The following is a 20058-nucleotide window of genomic DNA, read 5'->3' on the forward strand; positions in this document are numbered from 1 at the left end:
CAACTAAAGGGGAATAAGCCCCTACTATATGCCAGGCACTGTACCAAGTGCTTTATAAATATTATTTCATTTGACTCTCACAATAATCTTTTGAGGTGGGTATTATTATTATCCCCATTTTACAAATGAGGAAACTGAGGCAAGGGTTAAATGACTTGCTCAAGGTCATATAGCTAATAAGTATCTGAGGCTAGATTTGAGCTCAGTTCTTTCTGACCCCAGGCCTGGCACTCTTCCAGGGCCTTCTAGAAACCTTTGCTAAATTCTATAATTAGATGTTTATGCGGAACAGTTTTGTAGATCTAGGCCTCCTGGAGAGTTGACGACCTTTCACACTAGAGGGCAGAAATCCCATAGGCCAGAAAAATAAATGATCCTTAACGCCAGGATAATCTGTCTGCTGGACACAGAGAGAAGGGGGAAAAGGAGCAGGAAGGGAGGCAGAGCTACTCCCAGAAGGGATTCCACTTGTTGTGGCTCCAGAGGTGGATGTGCTCTCCATACACTAAACACAAAAATAGTTCATCTTCCCTGATGTTCAACGAATCTGTGCCTTCATCAGTGTGGTATTCTGTCTCACAATGCATATCACAACTCATCAGTGTCTGACGGTTCTGGGCAACTCTTGCCTGTCCTACCATAAATTCCCCACACCCAATATGCTGATGGGCCTTCCTCAGATTTCTTGACGTTGCACAAATACCAATGGAGTACATTGGTCACCCCTCACTGTCATTATGTGACATGCCTGTTTTTTTCTAGGCATACATTTCTCTAGTGATACTTGTGATGCCACTTCTATGTAATTTCTCATTCTAATGTGCTCCCATACTAACTGTACAACACAAGGTCTTCCTTAACTCTTTATTACAGTTTTAAAACTTTAATAATTCGGGTGGTAAGGATGATAGAAATAATCTATGAATGACATACAAAAACAAATTATTTTCTTCTCACAGTTGATCTAGGCTTTATTCTGCTAACCAGAGAACCAGATATGCATTTTTATCTATAGCAGGCATTTTTATATGAAACAGGATCTGAAATAAAAGCATGTTATATGATTGCATAATGTAGCTGTCCTAAACTTTAATAAAAATTTTTTAGATGTTGACAAGTTGTTTCTATCATGCCTACAACTCAATCTTTTTTCTTTTTTAAAAATTTATTTTTTTTTTTTAGTTTTCAACATTCACTTTTATAAGATTTTGAGTTTTAAATTTTCTCCCCCTCCCTTCTCTTTCCCCTCCCCAAGACAGCATGCAATCTGATATAGGCTATATATGCACAATCATATTAAACATATTTCCACTTTAGTCCTTGCAACTCAATTTCTTAAACCTGAAAAGTGCACAAGGACTAGCAGAGGTAATATGTCATGGGTGTGTTATTTAATTTCCAGTCACCTGGCCCTGCAGGATCCTTCATCTTATGTGCCCACTAACCCATATTCTGGGTTTGCTGGTCCTGGGATAAAAATCTGCCTGGGTGTGCCCAAATTAAGGAAGTCTTGCTTTGGAGTCTTGCTATGAAGAGTTTCACTGGGTATTACTGCCAGACCCAGAAACCCCCTCAGGATCTGTAGTCTGTGGGGCAGAGCTGGGTCACAGCCAGGACTCCAGGCCAAGGGGAGGGAGCTTGGCTGGCACTTCCACAGAGTTTACAGCTGAACTTGCAGCTGACTGCCTGTCCGCTCTGCCCCCACCCATGCTAGTCCCACGCCCGTACCACCATCTCCCTTTTAAACATCGGGTGCATATTAAAAAGGAGACAAAATTTATTCTCACGCGCACCCTATGCGTGTGCGCGCTGGTCCTGGGTCTCCACCTCACACACTGAGTGTGGGTAAAAGGCAGAGGGAGGGGAACGGGGAGGGAGGCTCCGCCCGCCTGGGTGACATGAAGGTAAGCACCACCTTCTCCCAGGAAAGGGAGAGGGACAGACAGCCTCTGGAGCTAGACCCAGCCCGGCAGTGCAACCCCGCCCCCCTGGAGTAGTGACCAGGAGCAAGAGCTGTGGGCGGCAGTTGGGGGCTCTCCTGACAGCCGCTCTCACACCTGCCCAAGCTGCCACCCACCCTCCCTGCGCAACTGCCCGGGTCCAGACCCCCAGTCCTTCAAACGGACACGCACACCGACGGGCAGGAGCTGTGCATACACCGAGAGCAGGATGAACTCGCTGTTCAGGAAGAAAAACAAAGGCAAATACAGCCCCACGGTGCAGACCAAGAGGTGAGGAAGCGACTGCGGGTTGGCACCTAGGGGCTCCTTTGCCCCAGGGAGAAGCTCTAAGCCGGCTGGCGGGTGGGAGGGGAAGGGATCGATCTAAACCCGGAGAGGGGACGCAAGGCCACCTGTCGAATGACTTCCGGCCACCTGCTGCGGGAACCGCTGCCGCCCCTGCAGCCGAAGGGTCCTGCTAGAGGGGAGTCTGAACCTGCGGGTATGGGGGAGATATCGGGGGCTAGAACCACATAGCACAACACTGTCTTTGGGGCTGGTCTTTGAGGCGTCCGTGCTCAGTCCCGGCAGGGGTGTGGCTCCAGGCTCCCCCCCTCCACCTCCACCCTAGCCTCGAAACTGGCAGGCACCTCATTAGTTCAGGTTTGAAGAGCTGCCTGAGAATGGAGAATAACATGTCTTGATGTGTTTGGATTAAAGCAACAGCCCACGTTGGTTTGATAAGTACTAATGTATTCACTTAATAACCAGTTTGAGAAAACCCTCATCGAGATAGAGAGTTTGGGCACAGAGGCAGAGCCAGCTTGGGGAGCGGAAGGATGAGAGAGGGGTGGGAAAGGGGTGGAACTCTGGGCTTCCTCCGACCTCCAAAGGGTAAGCAGAACAAGGACTCCTGGGGTCCTCTGATTCGAACTAGGGAAAGTTTTATCCAGCTTCTTGCCAAAGTGGGTATTTTGAGACCTTAGGATTAGAAGGGATTTCTGACAGTGATGGAATAATAACTCGAATTTATAGAGTTTAATAGTGGTCTTTCCAAACAACAATCCCATGAGACAGGTACAGCAGGGGTTGTTATCCCCACTTCGCAGATCAGCAAAGTAAAGACTCAGAGAGGTTATAAGAATCAGAGTCACATTAGACTTGAGATTCCAAATGAAGCGTCCTGACTCCAAGTAGGATTTTTTTCACTAAACTACATTAACTCTCTACCCAATGGGAAGGAGTATCAGTGTTCTAAAATGTCAGTATTCTAAAAATATCCACCTCACTGACCCCTCTCTCCGATAACAGTTTTCATCGCCTATGTATATAGCTTTTCTTACCTTTCTCATCAATCGGGGCATCTAACCCATCCTACTCATACTTCATTTCACTGTCCCCTTCCCCATGAGGACTGTGTAAAAACTAGGACTTTCCCAGGAGAGTTCAATGAGAACTTGGGTTTCAGATTCCTTGAACAGGTTTGTTCCTAGGGCCCTGAGTCTTTGCCCAGGATTTGATGCTATTTTGGGTCATCTCAGGTATTTGGACATCTTTATGAATGAGCTTTTAAAGAGGGATGGGACGGGGCAGATTGTCACAGAATTTCCCTATCATTTTCCAAAGTTACTCCTCATCATGCTTTCTTTTTTGAACACCCATGTACTAGAAGCTGTGCTGGAGTTGGGGAATACAAAAAAGAAAAAATATATATACAAAGTAATTTTTAAAAGAGTGTTGATAATCTCATGCCTTGACTTTTCCTAGAGAAGTAACATTTACTCCACCCCCGTTTCCTTTTCCCTGCAAGGTCTCCAGTCTCCCTGTATACCCATTCCCAAAAGATTATAGAGTCTGCACAAAGCAGTAGAAAAGGAAAGGACAATTCTCTTTTCAGCCGGTTGTATCCTGACCCAGCTATCAACACCAGGCCAGGGTCAGTTCCTCATTGCTGTTCTCTGTGCTGCTGCACAATCAGATGTTCTCTGTGCCAGCCTCAGAAGGCTCTTCTCCCTCAAGGGGCCCCTGCATCCCCCGACACAATTTCTTTACAAACCCACTTCACCTTGCCTTGTTTTGCCTTACTCTACACCACCCCAGCTCCTAGCAAAACCCAAATCCTACTTTACCACCTCATCCCCTTATCTCCCATCACTTTAAAGTTTATGTCTGCAGGAAGAAAAGTAAGATCCCGATCACTCATAAAAACCCTAAGGGAAGTGGGAAATAAATCTGGCTCTGGTTTTCTGGGCAAAGCAAGTGGAAAGAAATGCCCTTTCCTGACTTGTTTGAAGTCAGGATTCTTCTCTGCTGGTGGGGAGAGGGAAGCGGGCTATGAGGGCAGGAGGGAGGGGCAAACAGATGGCACAGAGATGGAGGAATGGAATACACAATGAATACCATCCAGCTGCCTCACCCCTTCTCCACCGGGTTATGCAAAGGCTGAGTAAATCATAATCCCCTCCTCAAAATAAATGAGCAGGTGGATGTGGGGCCCTCCCTAGGGCACCACAGTAGGTGTTTGGGGCACACTTAAAGGGAAAGGCTCTTGGTTCTAATTCCAGAAAAAGTAATCACTGTGGAAATTAATAGCTCCATCCCAGGCCTTTAGCAATTGGAAAGGAAAGAGGATCAAGAGGACAGGGTCAGAGGGGAGCTGTATGGATCCTCTTCAATTGGTCAATCAAAAAATTTCATATGGAGTGCCCACTCTACCCAGAAGTTTCCTGTGTAGAGATTTTTCTTTTAATTAACCGATCAACTATTTATTCATAGAATCACAGTTGTAGGTGATTGGAGCGGAAGATGTCTACCAAAATTGAGTTGGTTTTTTTTTTATCGTTCCAAGATCTCTAGATACAGAGAAACCTGAGGCCCAGAAGCTAAAAGAAGTTCAATTCAGCTAGTATTTATTGAGTTCTTAGTTATGTGCCTAGCACTATACTAGCCAGCATAGAGGACAGAAAAACTGCCTGCTAGGAGGCCTTTGCTCTCTACCCAAGTCAAGCTCAGGAGGCAAAGTAGCCATAAATTGTGCTGAGCTCTGAGTCCTGAGTTCAAATACTGCTATGGCTTTCTACCTTTGTGAAGTTGATGGAGCAAGTCCCTTTACCTCTCCAGACTCGAAGTTTTGTCATCTGTAAAATAAAGGGCTTGGATTAGATGATCTCTAGATCTATGATCCTCTGAGCAGTATGCATCATGGCCAAGCACAAGAGGAAAGGGCCACTCCCTCCCTGATCTTCAATCTTTTAGCAGCTAAAATTGGGAAGAAGGCAAAGTGTGAAACATCTTCTTCCTTATTGCCTAGGCTCCTAATCATAGGTGTGGGGCTCTACTGGAAGTTCTGGGTATTAAAACAATCAGCTAATAATAGTGTGAGCACGCTGGTGGGGCCCTGGTGCCTGAGGCCCTGCAGGTCATGAGAGGTCAGACTTGATGGGGAAAGGGCTGGCTTGTTCCAGCCCTGTCATGCCTTCTTTCTTTCATTCACCATATACTTAGTGAACACCTGCTATGTGCCCAGCCTTCTATTCGGGGTGGGGTGCAAAGAAGACACTGTCCCTGCTCTCTAGGGGTCTGCATAGTTGTGGAGTTAAGATGTGTGGACATGTTCAATAAGGATGGAAAGAAGTGTCAAACGAATGGCCCAGATAACAGGTATTATATATAGAAACCCAGAGGAATTTCTGGGGAAGGCTTCACATTAAAAATATCTGAGACATTTCTCAGAGCCGGCTCAAGTGGCCTGGGCTCAGCTATAGGAGAGAACAGTCCCCTGAGAGTATGAAGTGTCTAGTTGCCTTGGAGCTCCTATCATTCCTTCTGATGATGAAAGCCTATGAAAAGAGTAGAGACCAAATAGCCAGACTTCCAATTATGGGAGCCCTGCAGGGATGGTAGAGCTGGCAACAAGTTTTCAGCTGGATAGAGGGGTGGGGCAATTGGGACTGTTCCTCAGTTGACAAATGATATATATAGGAACTACTTTTCTGGTTCTAACGAGAGAGAGAGAGAGAGAGAGAGAGAGAGAGAGAGAGAGAGAGAGAGAGAGATATCGCTGTGTTAGAGAAGGTAAGGATTATATTCTGGGGTTCTAGCCCCAGCTCGGCAGTGTGTTTCTTTGATTGAACTGATCTGGGCCCTCTGATGAGTCCCGGTGTGCTGGAGGCAGCTTAAACCATCTGACTTTTGAGAGGCTCTTGTTAAATTTGCAGTGTGACCATTTACACCTTGGAAAATGACAAACTACAAATCAGGATTTGAATTTATTGTTCCGCTGATTGTCTCAACTTAAGAAAGTGTTGGAGAAAATGTTGATGATGCAGATTAAATTTAAAAGTTATGTTGTACCTTTTGGGGGAGCCTGTCATTAAACATTGACCAGCACATCACCGTCTGTTTTCCCCATCTGCCCAGATCGAAGGAGATAATGAGCTCTGTAAACTGTAGCTAGGATAAGCCCACATCTGCCTCATGTATTGGCCCTTCCCCAGCTAAAAATACCAATGTGATCCCTAGGGATCTCATGATCAGAGTTACAGAAAATTTTTAAAAAATCTATCCCACACTGGCTCAAACTAGGATGACTGGTACGGGAAAGTACCTGTGCCTCAACCAATCAACAAATATTTAATAAGCACCTAATATGCGTCAGATAATAAAGACAAATGCAAAATAGCCCCTGCCCTTAAGGTGCTTCCATTCTGTAGGAGTTAACATGTAATAGGAGATAACAGGGAGAAGGAATGGCAGTGATGCTACATCTACATATAAATCTATTTTAAATATATATATATATATATACATATATAAAATGCATTATTTGGAGAGGGAGAGGCACTAACAGCTGGGTGGGGCATCAGGACACATACCCACCTTGCCCTTAAAAATAAAAATTAAGAGGACAGGGAGGAGCAGATTCAAATACGAATGAAGAGCCTCATGCTATTGCTACGTTCATATTATTTGGGAGTTCTGAAGCCCATTTTCTTCCTAGAATACTGTTTTGTTCTTTGGAGTAGATGAATTAGGAGCCTGCCAGGGAAGAGGGAACCTGTATTCCATGCCCATTAGCCAGGAACAGGATGGTAGGGATGGCAGGATTGGCCCTAGACAAAATTGATGACTTATCTTCCTCCTCCCCTTCCCCTATTCCCTAACTCTTCTGTACTTCTCTCTCTACAGTCATACTTTCTTTCCCTCCACCCCATTCTTCCTTTCTCAGGAAAAGAGGGAAAGAAATAAACTTATTCAAGGTATTAGAGATTTAATACGTTATTACTTCTATGAAGATCTACATTTTCCTTTTTTTTTTGCATTTACATTTTTAAAAAAGATATCTGGGAATTACTTAACCAGAATTTCCTAAAAAAAGTTTTAGCAAGGACTGAAAACAGCACTCCTGAAAACAGATCACTTAAACCCTAACTCCCCTTAACTCCAGAGGCCAGCCCTCTGAAAGACCTGAGGAAAAAAGTGGGGTAGGGGAAGACAGGAAACTTGGAGGAAGAGATGGGGGGGGGGGGGGACTAATTAGATGAAATTTCAAGTTTTATTGTGGTGGGATTTAAAATCCAGAAAGAGCCACACCCTCCCTTCTGCAACCAGATGCTCTTCTGATAGCCCAACACCCCACCCTCTAGGCTTGCAGCAACCTGTCTGAGTACTGTAGCAGGGAAACTGTACCTTTTGTTTTAGTTCAATATATATCTTCCGAGGTGATAACTATGCCCTAAACTCTTCAAGGGGTCATCTGAGGAAGCCCCTGTGTAGACAGGAACACATCTAAGCTAATCTAAATAGGTGACAATATCTTCGGTCTCCATTGAAATAAGTAAATGTGTATGTGTGTACACACACACACACACACACACACACACACATGCTTTTTTTAAGCCCTAGGAGAAGCCATGAAATAGCCAGTTACAGTCAGAAGGTGGGTGTAAGGTGGTGCTCCAGGCTGTGGCCTAAGAAGAAAGGCATGTGAACTAGATAAGTGGTGATTTATTTCAGCATGTTCTCTGAATGGGCTTGTACTGCAAAGTTTGGTCCTGAGTGGCAGAAAATTCTGGGATAGGGGCTGGGAATGCAGAAGAAGGAGGGGCAGGGACTAGAGTCAAAAGGAGGAGGAAGTAAATGAAGGAAGACATATTAGAACAGAGGGAGGAGAAACAAGCAGGTCCTGTAGATGTTATGAACCAAGATATTCTGGTTCAAGAACATAAGTGGAAGAGAAGTTTAGGAGTAAATTATATCCTCCCTAACAGAATAAAATCTAATGGGGCTAATGGGATTGTGGGCAGAACAGGTGGGGTATCCTCCATTTGAGGAACTGTGAGCAGAGCCAAGATTAGTTGTAGTCAAGGTAAGTACACACCTACTATGCATCACAGTGCCTTGTGCACAGTAGGTGCTGAATTCATATTTAATTAAATTGCACAAATTGTTGTTGTGTTTGTCCTTCATTTTCGAAGAGGACCATGACATCAGGGAAATGATGACATGGCTTGCAGTTGACTTTGATTTGAGTGAGGGAAGGCTGAAATTGAACAAGTGGGGATATAGCAAAGGATACTTTTAAATATTACTTTCTACAAATGTACATATTCAAACTCCAGAAAATTCTTCTTTTCATGGCAGGCAGGTATTTACTTTGACATGTTGCCCGCCTCTATTTTGGGGACTAGACCTGATATTTCATTGGAAGGGAGAACTCTTAGGGAGGAAATTTCAATACAGGTCAGATGTGAGTTCTGCAAAAGATAGTCTTAAGAGAGTTCCCTGAGTCACAAAGAGGTTAAGTGATTTGCCCAGGACCATGCAGCCAACATGTGGCATAGAGGCTGGCATTTGAGCCTAGCTTTTCCTGGCTCTCTTTATATTATGCCATGGTGACTCTCCATGGACCTATAGGAGCACAATTTTCAAACTTCTCTTGGGTGCACAAATTAACTATTCCTGATGCTATTGGGTCACTAGCCAGTTAACTATACCAGAGAACTATTAAAGACCATAGAATTATAGATCCAGAGCTGGGAGGGACTTTGGGGGTCATTTAGTTCAAGACTTTTATTTTACAGATGAGGAAACTAAGGTCCAGGGAAGTTACTTGACTTCTCCATGGTCACACACCTAGTAAGCATCAGAGGCAGAATTTGAACCCACATCCTTTTACCCCAGAGCTAGTGATTGTTTATTTTTTCCCCTCACTGTAATACAATGTTGGGTGATAGGAAAGGAAGGAAAAAAGGCATTTAGTAAACAACCCCAATGCGCCAGGCACTGCGCTAAGGACTTACAGATATCTCATTTTATCCTCACAACAACCCTGGGAGGTAGGCACTTTGATGGTCCCCATTTTTTTTAAAAAAAGTATTTATTTTTAGTTTCCAACATTCTCTTTTATAAGATTTTGAGTTCTGAATTCTTCCTCCCTTCCTCTACTATCCCCTCCCCAAGATGTCAAGCAATCTGATATAGGCTATATGTATATGATCATATTAAACATATTTCTACATTAGTCATGCTGTAAAAAAGAATTAGAACCAAAGGGAAAAACCATGAGAAAGAAAACACAGAAAACAATCAAAAAAAGAGAAAATAGTATGCTTTAATCTGCACTCAGACTCCATAGTTCTTTCTCTGGATGGGGATAGCATTTTCCATCTTGAGTCTTTTGGAATTATCTTAGATCATTGCATTGCTCAGAAGAGTTAAGTTTAGCAAAGTCAGTCATCGCACAATGTCACTGTTACTATGTACAGTGCTCTCCTGCTTCTGCTCCCTTCATTCAGCATCAATTCATGCAAATCTTTCCAGGTTTTTCTGAAGTCGGCTTGCTCACCATTTCTTATGGAACAATAGTATTCCATTACATTCATATACCACAACTTCTTCAGTTACTCCCCAATTGATGGGCATCCCCTCAATTTCTAATTCTTGGCCACCACAAAAAGAGCTGCTACATTTTTGTAACGTGGGTCCTTTTGCCTTTTTTACGATCTCTCTGGGATACAGACCTAGAAATGGTATTGCTGGATCAATGGGTATGCAGTTTTATAGCCCTTTGGGAATAATTCCAAATTGCTCTCCAGAATGGCTGAATCAATTCACAACTGAATGTCCCCATTTTACAGTTGAGGAAATGGTGGCAAAAAGATATCAAGTGACTTGTCCAAGGTCACACAGCTGAATTTGAACTCATATCTTCCTGAGTCCAGGCTCAGCACTCCATTTACAGTACCTCCCCAGGAGACTAAGTGGGTCATCAGAGTGAGCTAGTCATGCTATCTTACCATCTCTATCCTACACTGAGAATCAGTTCTGAAGTCAGCCTCCCTTCCTTCCCAGGGCAGAGGGTTTATGTCGAGTCTTATTAGATAAATTCATTGGCTGCTCTGCTTGTTTCTGAAAAGATGCATATGGGATTGGAACAGAAATGAACTTTTCAAAATTCATTCCTATCCTATTTGTTTGGATTTAGGCTTTGGGCTGACATCTTTGAAGATTTGAATTATTTTTTGTCTTGAGAAAATGAGAGTTTTTTACTCAAGAAACTAGGTTTAGAAGTCTGAGACTGCTCTTATGCTTCAAATGTCAGTGAGGGACATGTGTTTACTGTACTGCCTTTGAAATAACTAGCATACTGAGAAATCTACAGGGGAGCCATGGAATGCAGCCCGAGCTAAATCTAAATGCTTGCAAATTCCTTAAGGACATTAGTCATTGAATCTCAGAATCTCAGTGTCAGAAGGGACCTGGAGGCCAATCTAGACCATACTTGAACAAGAATCCCCTCGACAATGTACTTTATAATTCAGTTCAGTAAGCATTTATTATTGTTTTATTCAGTCCTGTCTGACACTTCGTGACCTCATTTGGGGTTTTCTTGGCAAAGATACTGGTGTGGTTTGCCATTTCCTTCTCCAACTCATTTTGCAGATGAGGAAACTGAGGCAAACAGGGTTAACTGACTTACCCAGGGTCACACACCTAGTAAGAGTTTGAGGCAAGATCTCAACTCAGGTCCAAAGTCCAGGCTCAGTGCTCTATCTACTGAGCCATCTAGCTGTCCAAGCATTTATTGAGTGCCTGTGATTGTAGTACAGTGGAAAGCATAAGAGTTAGGGAGTTAGAGGATAGGGATTCAAATCTCACCTCTGATGCTTACTGTCTGGTTAACCTTAGGAAAGTCCTTTACCTCCATGGACCTCAGTTTCCTCATCTGTAAAATGAGGGTCTAGATGGCCTCTGAGATCCCTTCCAGCTCCATATGGGCAGGCACTAAGGATCTAGAAACAAACGTGGTCATCCAGCCTTTGTCCGAAGACCTCAAGTGAGAGGAGATTCACTATTCTCCAAAAAGCCTAGCTCTTTTGACTAGCTCTAATTGTCAGCCCTTCCTAACAAGTCTAAAATCTACAGCATTCATGTTTCTTAGCTCTGTCCTTCGTGGCCAAGCAGGATGAATCTGTGATTGTTACTGAGTTGTTTCAGTCATGTTTGACTCTTGGTGACCCCATTCGGGATTTGCTTCCATTTAACAGATGAGGAAACTTAGGGAAACAGGGTTAAGTGACTTGCCCAGGGTCAGACGGCTATTAAGTGTCTGCTGCTATCCCTCATTCTCAAGGAGGACCAATGACATCAGGAAGGTGATGTCTTGGCTTATAAGTGAATTCGATTTAAGTGAGCAGAATAACCAACTTCACTCTCTGCTCCAGAACCATCTGGGTCCAGTGGCGAGACATAGATCAGGACAATTATAGATGGCCCCAGATACAATGGGAGACTTTGGCCTTTTTTTCCAGCGTTCGAGGCTAAATTTGAACTCACAAAGATGAGTCTTCCTGATTCCAAGCCCACTGCTCTACCCACTGTGCCACCTAGCTGCCCCAGGACAAGTCTAATACCTCTTTATTCTAAAGGTTTTGTTATTCTCTAACCACTGTTATAGCCTTGGTCTCCAGAACCATCTCCTTAAGGAAAGAGGGATAGGCTGGGACTCTGGAGGAGAAATTGTCACCTTTAGCCTCCTCCTGTCCTATCACAGGGGATTTATGCTACGTGCCCTTTACAGGAAATGAGAAAGGTACCAGTGTCTGTCTCTGACCAGGGGATCTAAGCTATCTTCCTTGAGCCATGGGAAACATGATAGCCTTTTCAAAACTCCATGTCATGTTGGCTTTGGTGTTGTGGAGAGGGAAAGGATCCAATATTAAACTAAGCAAAGCTTTGCTGCTTCACCAATTACATTCCCCCTTCCTGATTAATACCTATCATTATAGTAATTCACTTTAATTGCCTAGAAGTTTCCTGTGAGGAGAGTATTATTTTAATTAATCAATCAACAAGTATTTATTCATAGGATCATAAATTTAGGGCTAGAAAGGTCCCTACTATGGTGCAATGAGAAATGCAATGGCTTTGGAGCCAGAACACCCACGTTTAAATTCTCATTATGCCACTTAGAAAGAGTCAGCTATGTGCTACAGTGGGTAGAGAACTGGACCTGGAATCAAGATCTGAGTTCAAATCAAGCCTTGGACACCTATTAGCTGTGGGGCCCTAGGCAAGTCACTTAACCCCTTCATCTGTAAAATGGGAATGATAATAGCACCTATCTCCCAGGGTTGTTAAGAGGATCAAATGAGATTATATTTGTAAAGTACTTTGCAAACCTTAATAAAGTACTAAATAAATGCTAGCTATTATTTATCATTCCCTATGGAACTGGGCATTGCTTTACTCACCTGTAAAATGTTAAACCTATTCCTTTTACAAATGAGGATAATGAGGCTTAGAGAAGTTAAGTGACTTGCCCAAAGTCATGAGAGGCTTTAAGTAGTAGAATCAGAGTTCAAATCCAACTCTTGGATTTCATACACTTTTGCCTTAACATTGGCTGCCTCCTAATAGAAACCCAGGTGATTAGTGCCTGGACTAAGCAATATACTGCTCTCCAATTTGCCAAAGCCTTGCTAAGGAAGCCCAGCCACCCCTCCCATGGTAAATGGAAAGGGCAGTGGACTTGGAGTCCAAAGCCCACGTTCAAGTGCCGGCTCAGCTATTTATCACCCACGTGACCCATGTAACCCTGGACAAGTCTGTTTCTTCATCTGTAAAATGAGGGGAATTGGGCATGATCTCTAATACCCATTGGAGCTCTAAATTCTGCACCAAATGGGTGTAGACTACAAGAAGGAAACAGGGAGAAAACATGCTCTTCAGTGTCTTCTGGCACTCAGAGCAAGGGAAAAGGAACCAGATGGAAAAATTTGATTCTAACCTTATTCTTCACCAGAACAACCTGTTTGAAGAAACAAGGGATGAGGCCTTCTAAGCTAGACACAGCCTGGGAGTCAGAGGCCTTGCTTCTCATTTGTGAATGTGATATGCCACTTAGGAAAAGTGATTCAGCCTCCATTTACTGCCCTTCTCTCTTCCTCCCCCTCACGTATATATGCTATTCCACTTGGAGGATTAAATTGTCCTAACGATAGGCTCTGACTGGCTGTTCATTACTATTGCTATTCCAGCATTATGGTAACCGAGAGGCAGTCTAGCTAAGTGGAGGGAATGCTACCTCAGAGTCAGGAGGTCCTGGGGTCAAGACCAGCCTTTGATAAGTGCTGGCTGGGTGACTCTAGGTCAGTACCTCAAGACATTCTCTAAGGTAATAAATTACAGAATAGATGACATTGGTAGAGGAATCTGATAGTCCCTACCCCAGTGAAATCACAAGTCCGAACCAATGCTTTCTGTGACTGGACATTAATACTCAGAAAACTTACATCTGACCTGCACCACATTAACTTGTATTAGCTGCCTTATGGGAGGAGGCCAGAGAAATGGATATCATTCTTGGCATTTAGCAGATAAGGGAGCTGAGGTAGTGGCGAGGAAAGTAATTTGATGTCATGTCAGTGGCAAATCTAGGGCAAATTTCCATTTGCCAAATGTTTCTTAAACACCACCTCTGCACAAGGCACAGTGCTAGGCACTCTGTCCAGCTTTATCACATAAAGTTCTGGTTAGCCCCTCAGTGCGGAGCCATGAAAGGATGCTGAATTTAGAGTCAAGAGATTTGGGTTCGAATTCTATCTCTGCTATTTTCGGGCAACTCTTTGAGCCTCATGTTCCCTGTTAAAAGAATGGATTGGGGTATATGACCTCTAAGTCCCTTTCAGCTCTAAATCTGACTCTATGATTCTTTGCTTCAGGAGATTCAATATGTAGACCACAGGAACAAAGGAAGGTATATGACGGATGAAACATTCAAAAGCGAAGTTTTTAAACTCCAAATGATGTTTAAATAGGGTAAATAAAATGATACTAAATGAAAGCCCCCAAGCAGTCTAGAAAAAGTTATGGTGCTCTTCATTATTGTTCAGTCATATCCCACTCTTTGTGACCCCACTTTGGGTTTTCTTGGCAAAGATCCTAGAGTGGTTTTGACATTTCCTTCTCTAGCTCATCCCACAGAGGAGGAAACTGAGGCAAAGAGGGTTAAATGACTTGCCCGGGGTCACACAGCTAATAAGTGTCTGAGGCCAGATTTGAACTCAAAAAAAGTCTTCCCAACTCTAGGGGCACTCTGTGCACTATGGCGCCACCTAGCTGCCCCATGGTGCTGTTAGTTCTCTAAAACCCGAATAGAAAGGGGTGGGGGCTGTGCACTGGAGGAGTTGGAGTGGTGAATGGATGTGAGGGGAAGGATAACTTTCAGGAAATAGATCCTGAAGGGAAGAACTAATTTTTCCTGTTATCTAGAACCTAGTATGGCTGTCCTCATCCCCATTTAATTTTTCCAGAGCCCTGGACACTCTAATGACCCAGGATCAACTAATTAAATGAAATGAATTCTGTAAGTCAAAGTCCACTGGGGTAAGAACATAATGTAGTGTAAAGGACACTATTGCTGAGAATTAGGACTGTTAGGGTTCGAATCCCAATCTCTGGGATTAAAATAATAGAGAGCATTGGGGTATGCCATTTCACTCCCTTTGAGCCTCAGTTTCCTTATCTGAAAAATGAGAGGGTTGGTTGAAATGATCTCTAAGGTCCCTTCTACCTCTCACATTCTCTGATCTGTGATCATAACACTAGAATATTCAGGAATACCTGCCACAGTAGGATGTGAGGAGGGAAAGAGGTGAAAATGGGTGTCAGAGAGGTGTGGACGTATCTACATTCCAGAAATACCAGCTCTGTGGGCTGGGGCTTTGATCCCTCACCACCCATCTTCCCTGGCCCTTCATGAAGTTTCTGAGATGAAATTAACCCCAAAAGGGAGGATTCTTCCAGATTATAGAAGTGACTAAGAGCTGGGGACTGACTCAGGGCCAGAAACACAAAATGAAATTGGTTATGGCAGGGAGTATTTCCATGGAGCACACCCTGTACCTAAGCTCTCAGGCCAATGTTCTGCTGAACCTCCCCAAGGGGGAACATCCAACTCTCTCATACTGAAAGAGAATAAAGCTTAGAAAACTGCACTTGGGGGTGTTTTAAGGGGGGGCAGGATTGGTGGTGCCAGGAGATAGACTGTACAGGTAAAAATAGCTGGCCTGGGGCCTGATGAAAAGCTACATTCTCTCTGTGTCCTGGGCTCTGATCCAGCCCAGATTATTTAGAAGTCAAGCCTGGTCCCTCAGGAGGGCTGTTTAGCAGCCCCTGAGTAAGGTGAGCTGGCCTGGTCAAGAAGGTGGCCCCATTCTCACATTGTAGAATCCAAGCTAGGCTCCCTTCTACCACCCCACGGCAAGAGACCCAGATGGGAAGAGGAAACTGCTAGCATGATTTGGAAAGGGCACAGAGCTTTCTGGTTCTTAGCAGTGCCCTCCAGCAGACCTAGAGAGAATAAAAAAATTTCAAAAATATTATAGATGGTTGTGTGGCAAGTGTATTTTAATCATGGATGGACTTTGTGACCTGCTGCTCCCAGCCCAGGCAGCAAGATTCAGTTGGATGCAGTTGAGAGGAGGGGCTGACCCAGGTGCTGACCTGGGGACTGTTTCTCTGTCACAGATGGTCACAGTCAGACTGGCAGACACAGCCTTGGTGGAAGGCTTCAGAGGGGGAAGTCCAGTAAAGCTGGCCAGTGCCCAGGGGTGGCAAGCCAAAAGCTCCAATTTTGGTATCTCATACTACTGTAGCTCTGCTCCTCCAAAATAGGTACAGACGTAGCTAGAGGTCCTGCCAAAGCCTTTAGGTGAAAGGTGCCCTCAGTTCAAAGTGTGGGCTCTCTGAGTCACACCCCCATGGAAATAGCCCCAGGTTGCAGCTCCTCTCCTATTTTAACCATCCTCTGATGATGATGATGATAGCCTCTAGAGAGGACCAAATTCATTTGCTCAGGTTTTTTCCTCTGAGGGACAAGAAGGGCAACTCATCTAGCAAGGTATGTGGAAGGACCCGCTGTTACTAGGAGCTTAGCAACTGGATCTCTCTCTGGTTAGTATCTTATTACCAGTTGCTCCTAGGTCAAGAGTGAAAACTAGTTTGGAAAGAGAGTGTTATTCTGAAAGCCTTTGTGTCCAAATTTCTCCCACCACTACTTCCCTCTTCACTGCAAACAGATCGGGGTTTGACAGTTAAGCAAGAACACTACAGACTTTACATCTATATTACCTATCTATATCTATATATTTATATATACTATGTCTATCTATCTATCTAATAGATCAGAGGACATCTATCTATCTCTAATAGATCAGAGGACATCTTGGCCAACCCCCTCACATTACAGATGAGGCTCCAGCCCAGAAAAGTAAAGCCATTTGCCCACGGTCACACAGCTAGTAAGTAGCTGTGCCAAGATTTGATTCCAGGTCCCATGACTCCAAATTCAACTCCCCTTCCACCTTCCTTTACATCCTTCCAGTGATGAACACTGACCCACCCTCTCCCCCCAAAACCCACTCAATCTAGCTCAAATGAAGAAGGAAACATTAGATGATTTTGCATGAGATTAATATTTTACGTTCCTTTCTGGTTCTGTTATGTAATTTGTTGAAAGTCTGAGGCTGTAGGATTGTAAAGTCTTAATTAAATCTCCATTACCAATAAGTGTTCCATTTCATCTCTTTGTTTTAAGAGCAGCTCCAGATGTTTGAACAGCGATTTCTAAATATTGCTGTTATTTCCAAATTTCCTACTCCAGTGTCAAGGATACATCCAGAACTCTAAACAAGAGCCTGTTTCAGCCTGCTAAAGAATCAGCTCAAATGATCTGAGTATCCTAGGTCACTTTTTTTAATTCTTAAAGTGCCAGCTGGTTCTGACATTGTGCCATGAGTACTGGCTTTTGTAACATCCATAAAAGGATCACAGACCCAACTCCGAAGTACGCACGAGCCTGGAGGACAGGTTAATGCAACAAGATTGGCTTTTTTCTAGTTCTGTCAGATAGACTGTGTGGGGATGAATCACTTATCAGCTCTACCTCAGTTTTCTCATAAGTAAAATAGGATTGTGATATGTTGAGAAAATTAAAGGAGTGAGGATTTGACAGAATTTTCCCAGAATTAAAAGCTATGGCTTCTCTGAAGAAAAAGTATGCTGGACAGTTAGTTAGAGTCAAACCTTTAAAAAAAAAAAAAGGAGTTTTCCAATCTATTTTGATAAGGAGTGTTCTTTCACATTCTATTTTTTAGGAAAAAAATTATCTTTTGTTTTTAGATCACCTGCATTTCCAAATATATCCCTCTCCCTTCTCTTGCCCAGAGAGCCATCCCCTGAAACAAAGATTTAAAAAGGATAAGAGAGAAAAAGTTTACCTTTCTTTAAATTCAACTGAGTCTAACTCCATATGCAATGTTCTATACCCATAGATCCCCCCACACCTGCAAAAAAGGGAAGGAATTGCATTTCTCATCCCTTTTCGGGTCCAAGAATAGATGTTCTATTTTCAACAATAGCCATGTCTTCCATCCTGGGCAATGATGGGACCTGGGGGAAACTTCAGAAGCTTTCCCCATTTCCAACTTTTCTAATCTCCTGCTTTGCTTTGCCTCCACAGAGAGTTTCTGATTGTACATGATGCTGACAATTTCTCCCAGTCTCTAGGAAGGTAAAGCAGGGACCCTATATCTGTGCTGGAAATCCCTGTTTCTTTTCCCTTTGGCTCCTCAAATCCACCCCACACACACACATGCACACAAAAGACAAAGAAGAGGTTGTTTTTATTAGCACCTAAGGTTTCAAACCCAGATAGAGTTGGGTTTGGTTATTCTGTGTCCTTTAAACACTCTCCTGGAGCAGCTTCAACTTTTGAAAAAGCCAGTCCAGAGAATTATGACTTCCATGTCCAGGCCAATAACCAACAATTAATTCAGTCCTTCTGGGTTTTGAGTTGGACCAAATCTTCCCTTCTTTACCAGGGAATATAGTAAATAGACTTGTAAACAGAATGAGTAAACAAAAGTTCCTCTTTACCACCCTGGACAGAGACCCTCCCTGAACCCTCCTGGAAACAATCCATGTTCTAGTGTAACAAGCCAAAAGAGAAGAAAACAAGGCCCAGTCCTCTGGAGAAATGTGCTCTGAATCTGTTCCCCATTATTACACCCACTCTTCCTGACTGTGATTGTGAAATAAAGCTTTGGAATCCCCTGGCCTCTGCAAACTGCATGTTCTTCAGCATTGACTCTAAGAACCTCAGCTCAAAGATGGGGAAATTTAAGAGGCATAAAAGGGCTATCTCCTGGAAACAGTAAATATACTGGGACTCAGCTCCAATTCTGCCTCACCCTTCCTGGTTCAGCTTTTAACTGATGCTGGTCTCATCTCAGGAAAGTGGGGCTTTCTTTAAAGCGACAAATGCTCTCACTAGACCTGAAGTTTCCCCTCCTGGATGGGAACCTATCTATTTCCCTTCCTCCCTGCCTGTTTTTCTATGATTGTTCCTTTGAAAAGGACCAGCATTTGATTCATCTGCCTAGGTCAGTCCCAGTGAATAAAGTTTTCCAATGAATTATAAAATTTGGACATTTTTTAAGCAGTACAAACAGCTGGGGTCTCCTCTATAGTCCTCTTCATCTCTTTCTTCCCTAGAAGAGAGGAGGGGAGTGTTAGGGAAGAACCCAGTTTGAGATGTGGGATGTGGTTGAAGGCCCAAGCTTCAGACCTCTCTTACCAGTACCTGTTCTCAGAACTCTGAATAAGGATAGGAGGGGCCAGGGGTATTCCTTCTATCCAAAAGTTCACTGGGGTGAGTGAGTTGGAAAGTAAGTCTAATTTGCAGGTTGGTTCCAACTGTTTTAGTCTTGAAAATCAATCTAATCAACAAGATTTCTTTGTACCTATGTGCCAAACAATGTAAGGTCCTAGAAAAAGCAGTTGAGTGGAACAGAAAAAGTAATGAATGGATTACCTATTCACATTAGGACTCACCTTCTTTTTCTCATTTCCTTCTTCTTCATCTCCAAGGGCCTCCTTTCTTTCAGTCCTCCTTTGCCCTCCCCTGGGGGTCCTTCCTATCTTTTCCTAGGAAGATTCCCATTCTGCGATGGACTGAATGACTCTTTGTGGGAGGGTGGGAACAGAAACAAGGCTGGGGCTAAGTGGATGGTAGGGAGGGGCCCCTATCAGCTCCATCAGACATTCTGACAGACTGTGGGTGAAACATCTGGCTGCCCAAATACATATTCATTACAGAGATGAAAGGGCCTTGACTGGCTCTACGGGTTTCTGGGACTTGGAGGAGCTCTACCTCACTCACTCCAAATTCCAGATTCCTCCCACATTCCAGGCACCTCCTGGCACCAGAATTCAGACCACTCACAAAATTATGTACAAAATGCATAAACACACTCACATCTATATGTGTGGCTTAGACTATCAGGGGTGGGGAACCTGTGGCCTTGAGGTCACATGTGTGGAGTCAAAGGGCTGTGTTTGAGGACCTAGAGGGCCACATGTGGCCTCGAGGCTGCAGGTTCCCCACCCCTGGACTAGATCATCTCTTAAAGGTCCCTTCCAGATCTAACATTCTATGGATTATATGATTCTAGGTCACCCTTACCCACATAAAAGGATGAAGGATTTAGGACCATTTTGCTCTATAAGAAACCTGATCCATTTCTGTGCTCTAGGGCCATATGAAAGCTGTAGT

The 20058-nt window shown here is 43.7% G+C and overlaps 1 protein-coding gene across 1 annotated transcript in view; it reads left to right on the forward strand.

Moving 5' to 3' along the window:
- The first annotated feature begins 1940 nt into the window (after nucleotides 1–1940).
- PPL (periplakin) overlaps nucleotides 1941–20058 on the forward strand; it is a 43855-nt gene continuing 25737 nt past the window's right edge. The window contains exon 1 of the mRNA XM_036738146.1: nucleotides 1941–2231. Coding sequence (XP_036594041.1) covers nucleotides 2170–2231 — 62 coding nt within the window. The 5' untranslated portion in view covers nucleotides 1941–2169. The remainder of the gene's footprint in view (nucleotides 2232–20058) is intronic.

The sequence above is a fragment of the Trichosurus vulpecula genome, chromosome 9 (assembly GCF_011100635.1).
Source record: "Trichosurus vulpecula isolate mTriVul1 chromosome 9, mTriVul1.pri, whole genome shotgun sequence".
Lineage (NCBI taxonomy): Eukaryota > Metazoa > Chordata > Mammalia > Diprotodontia > Phalangeridae > Trichosurus > Trichosurus vulpecula.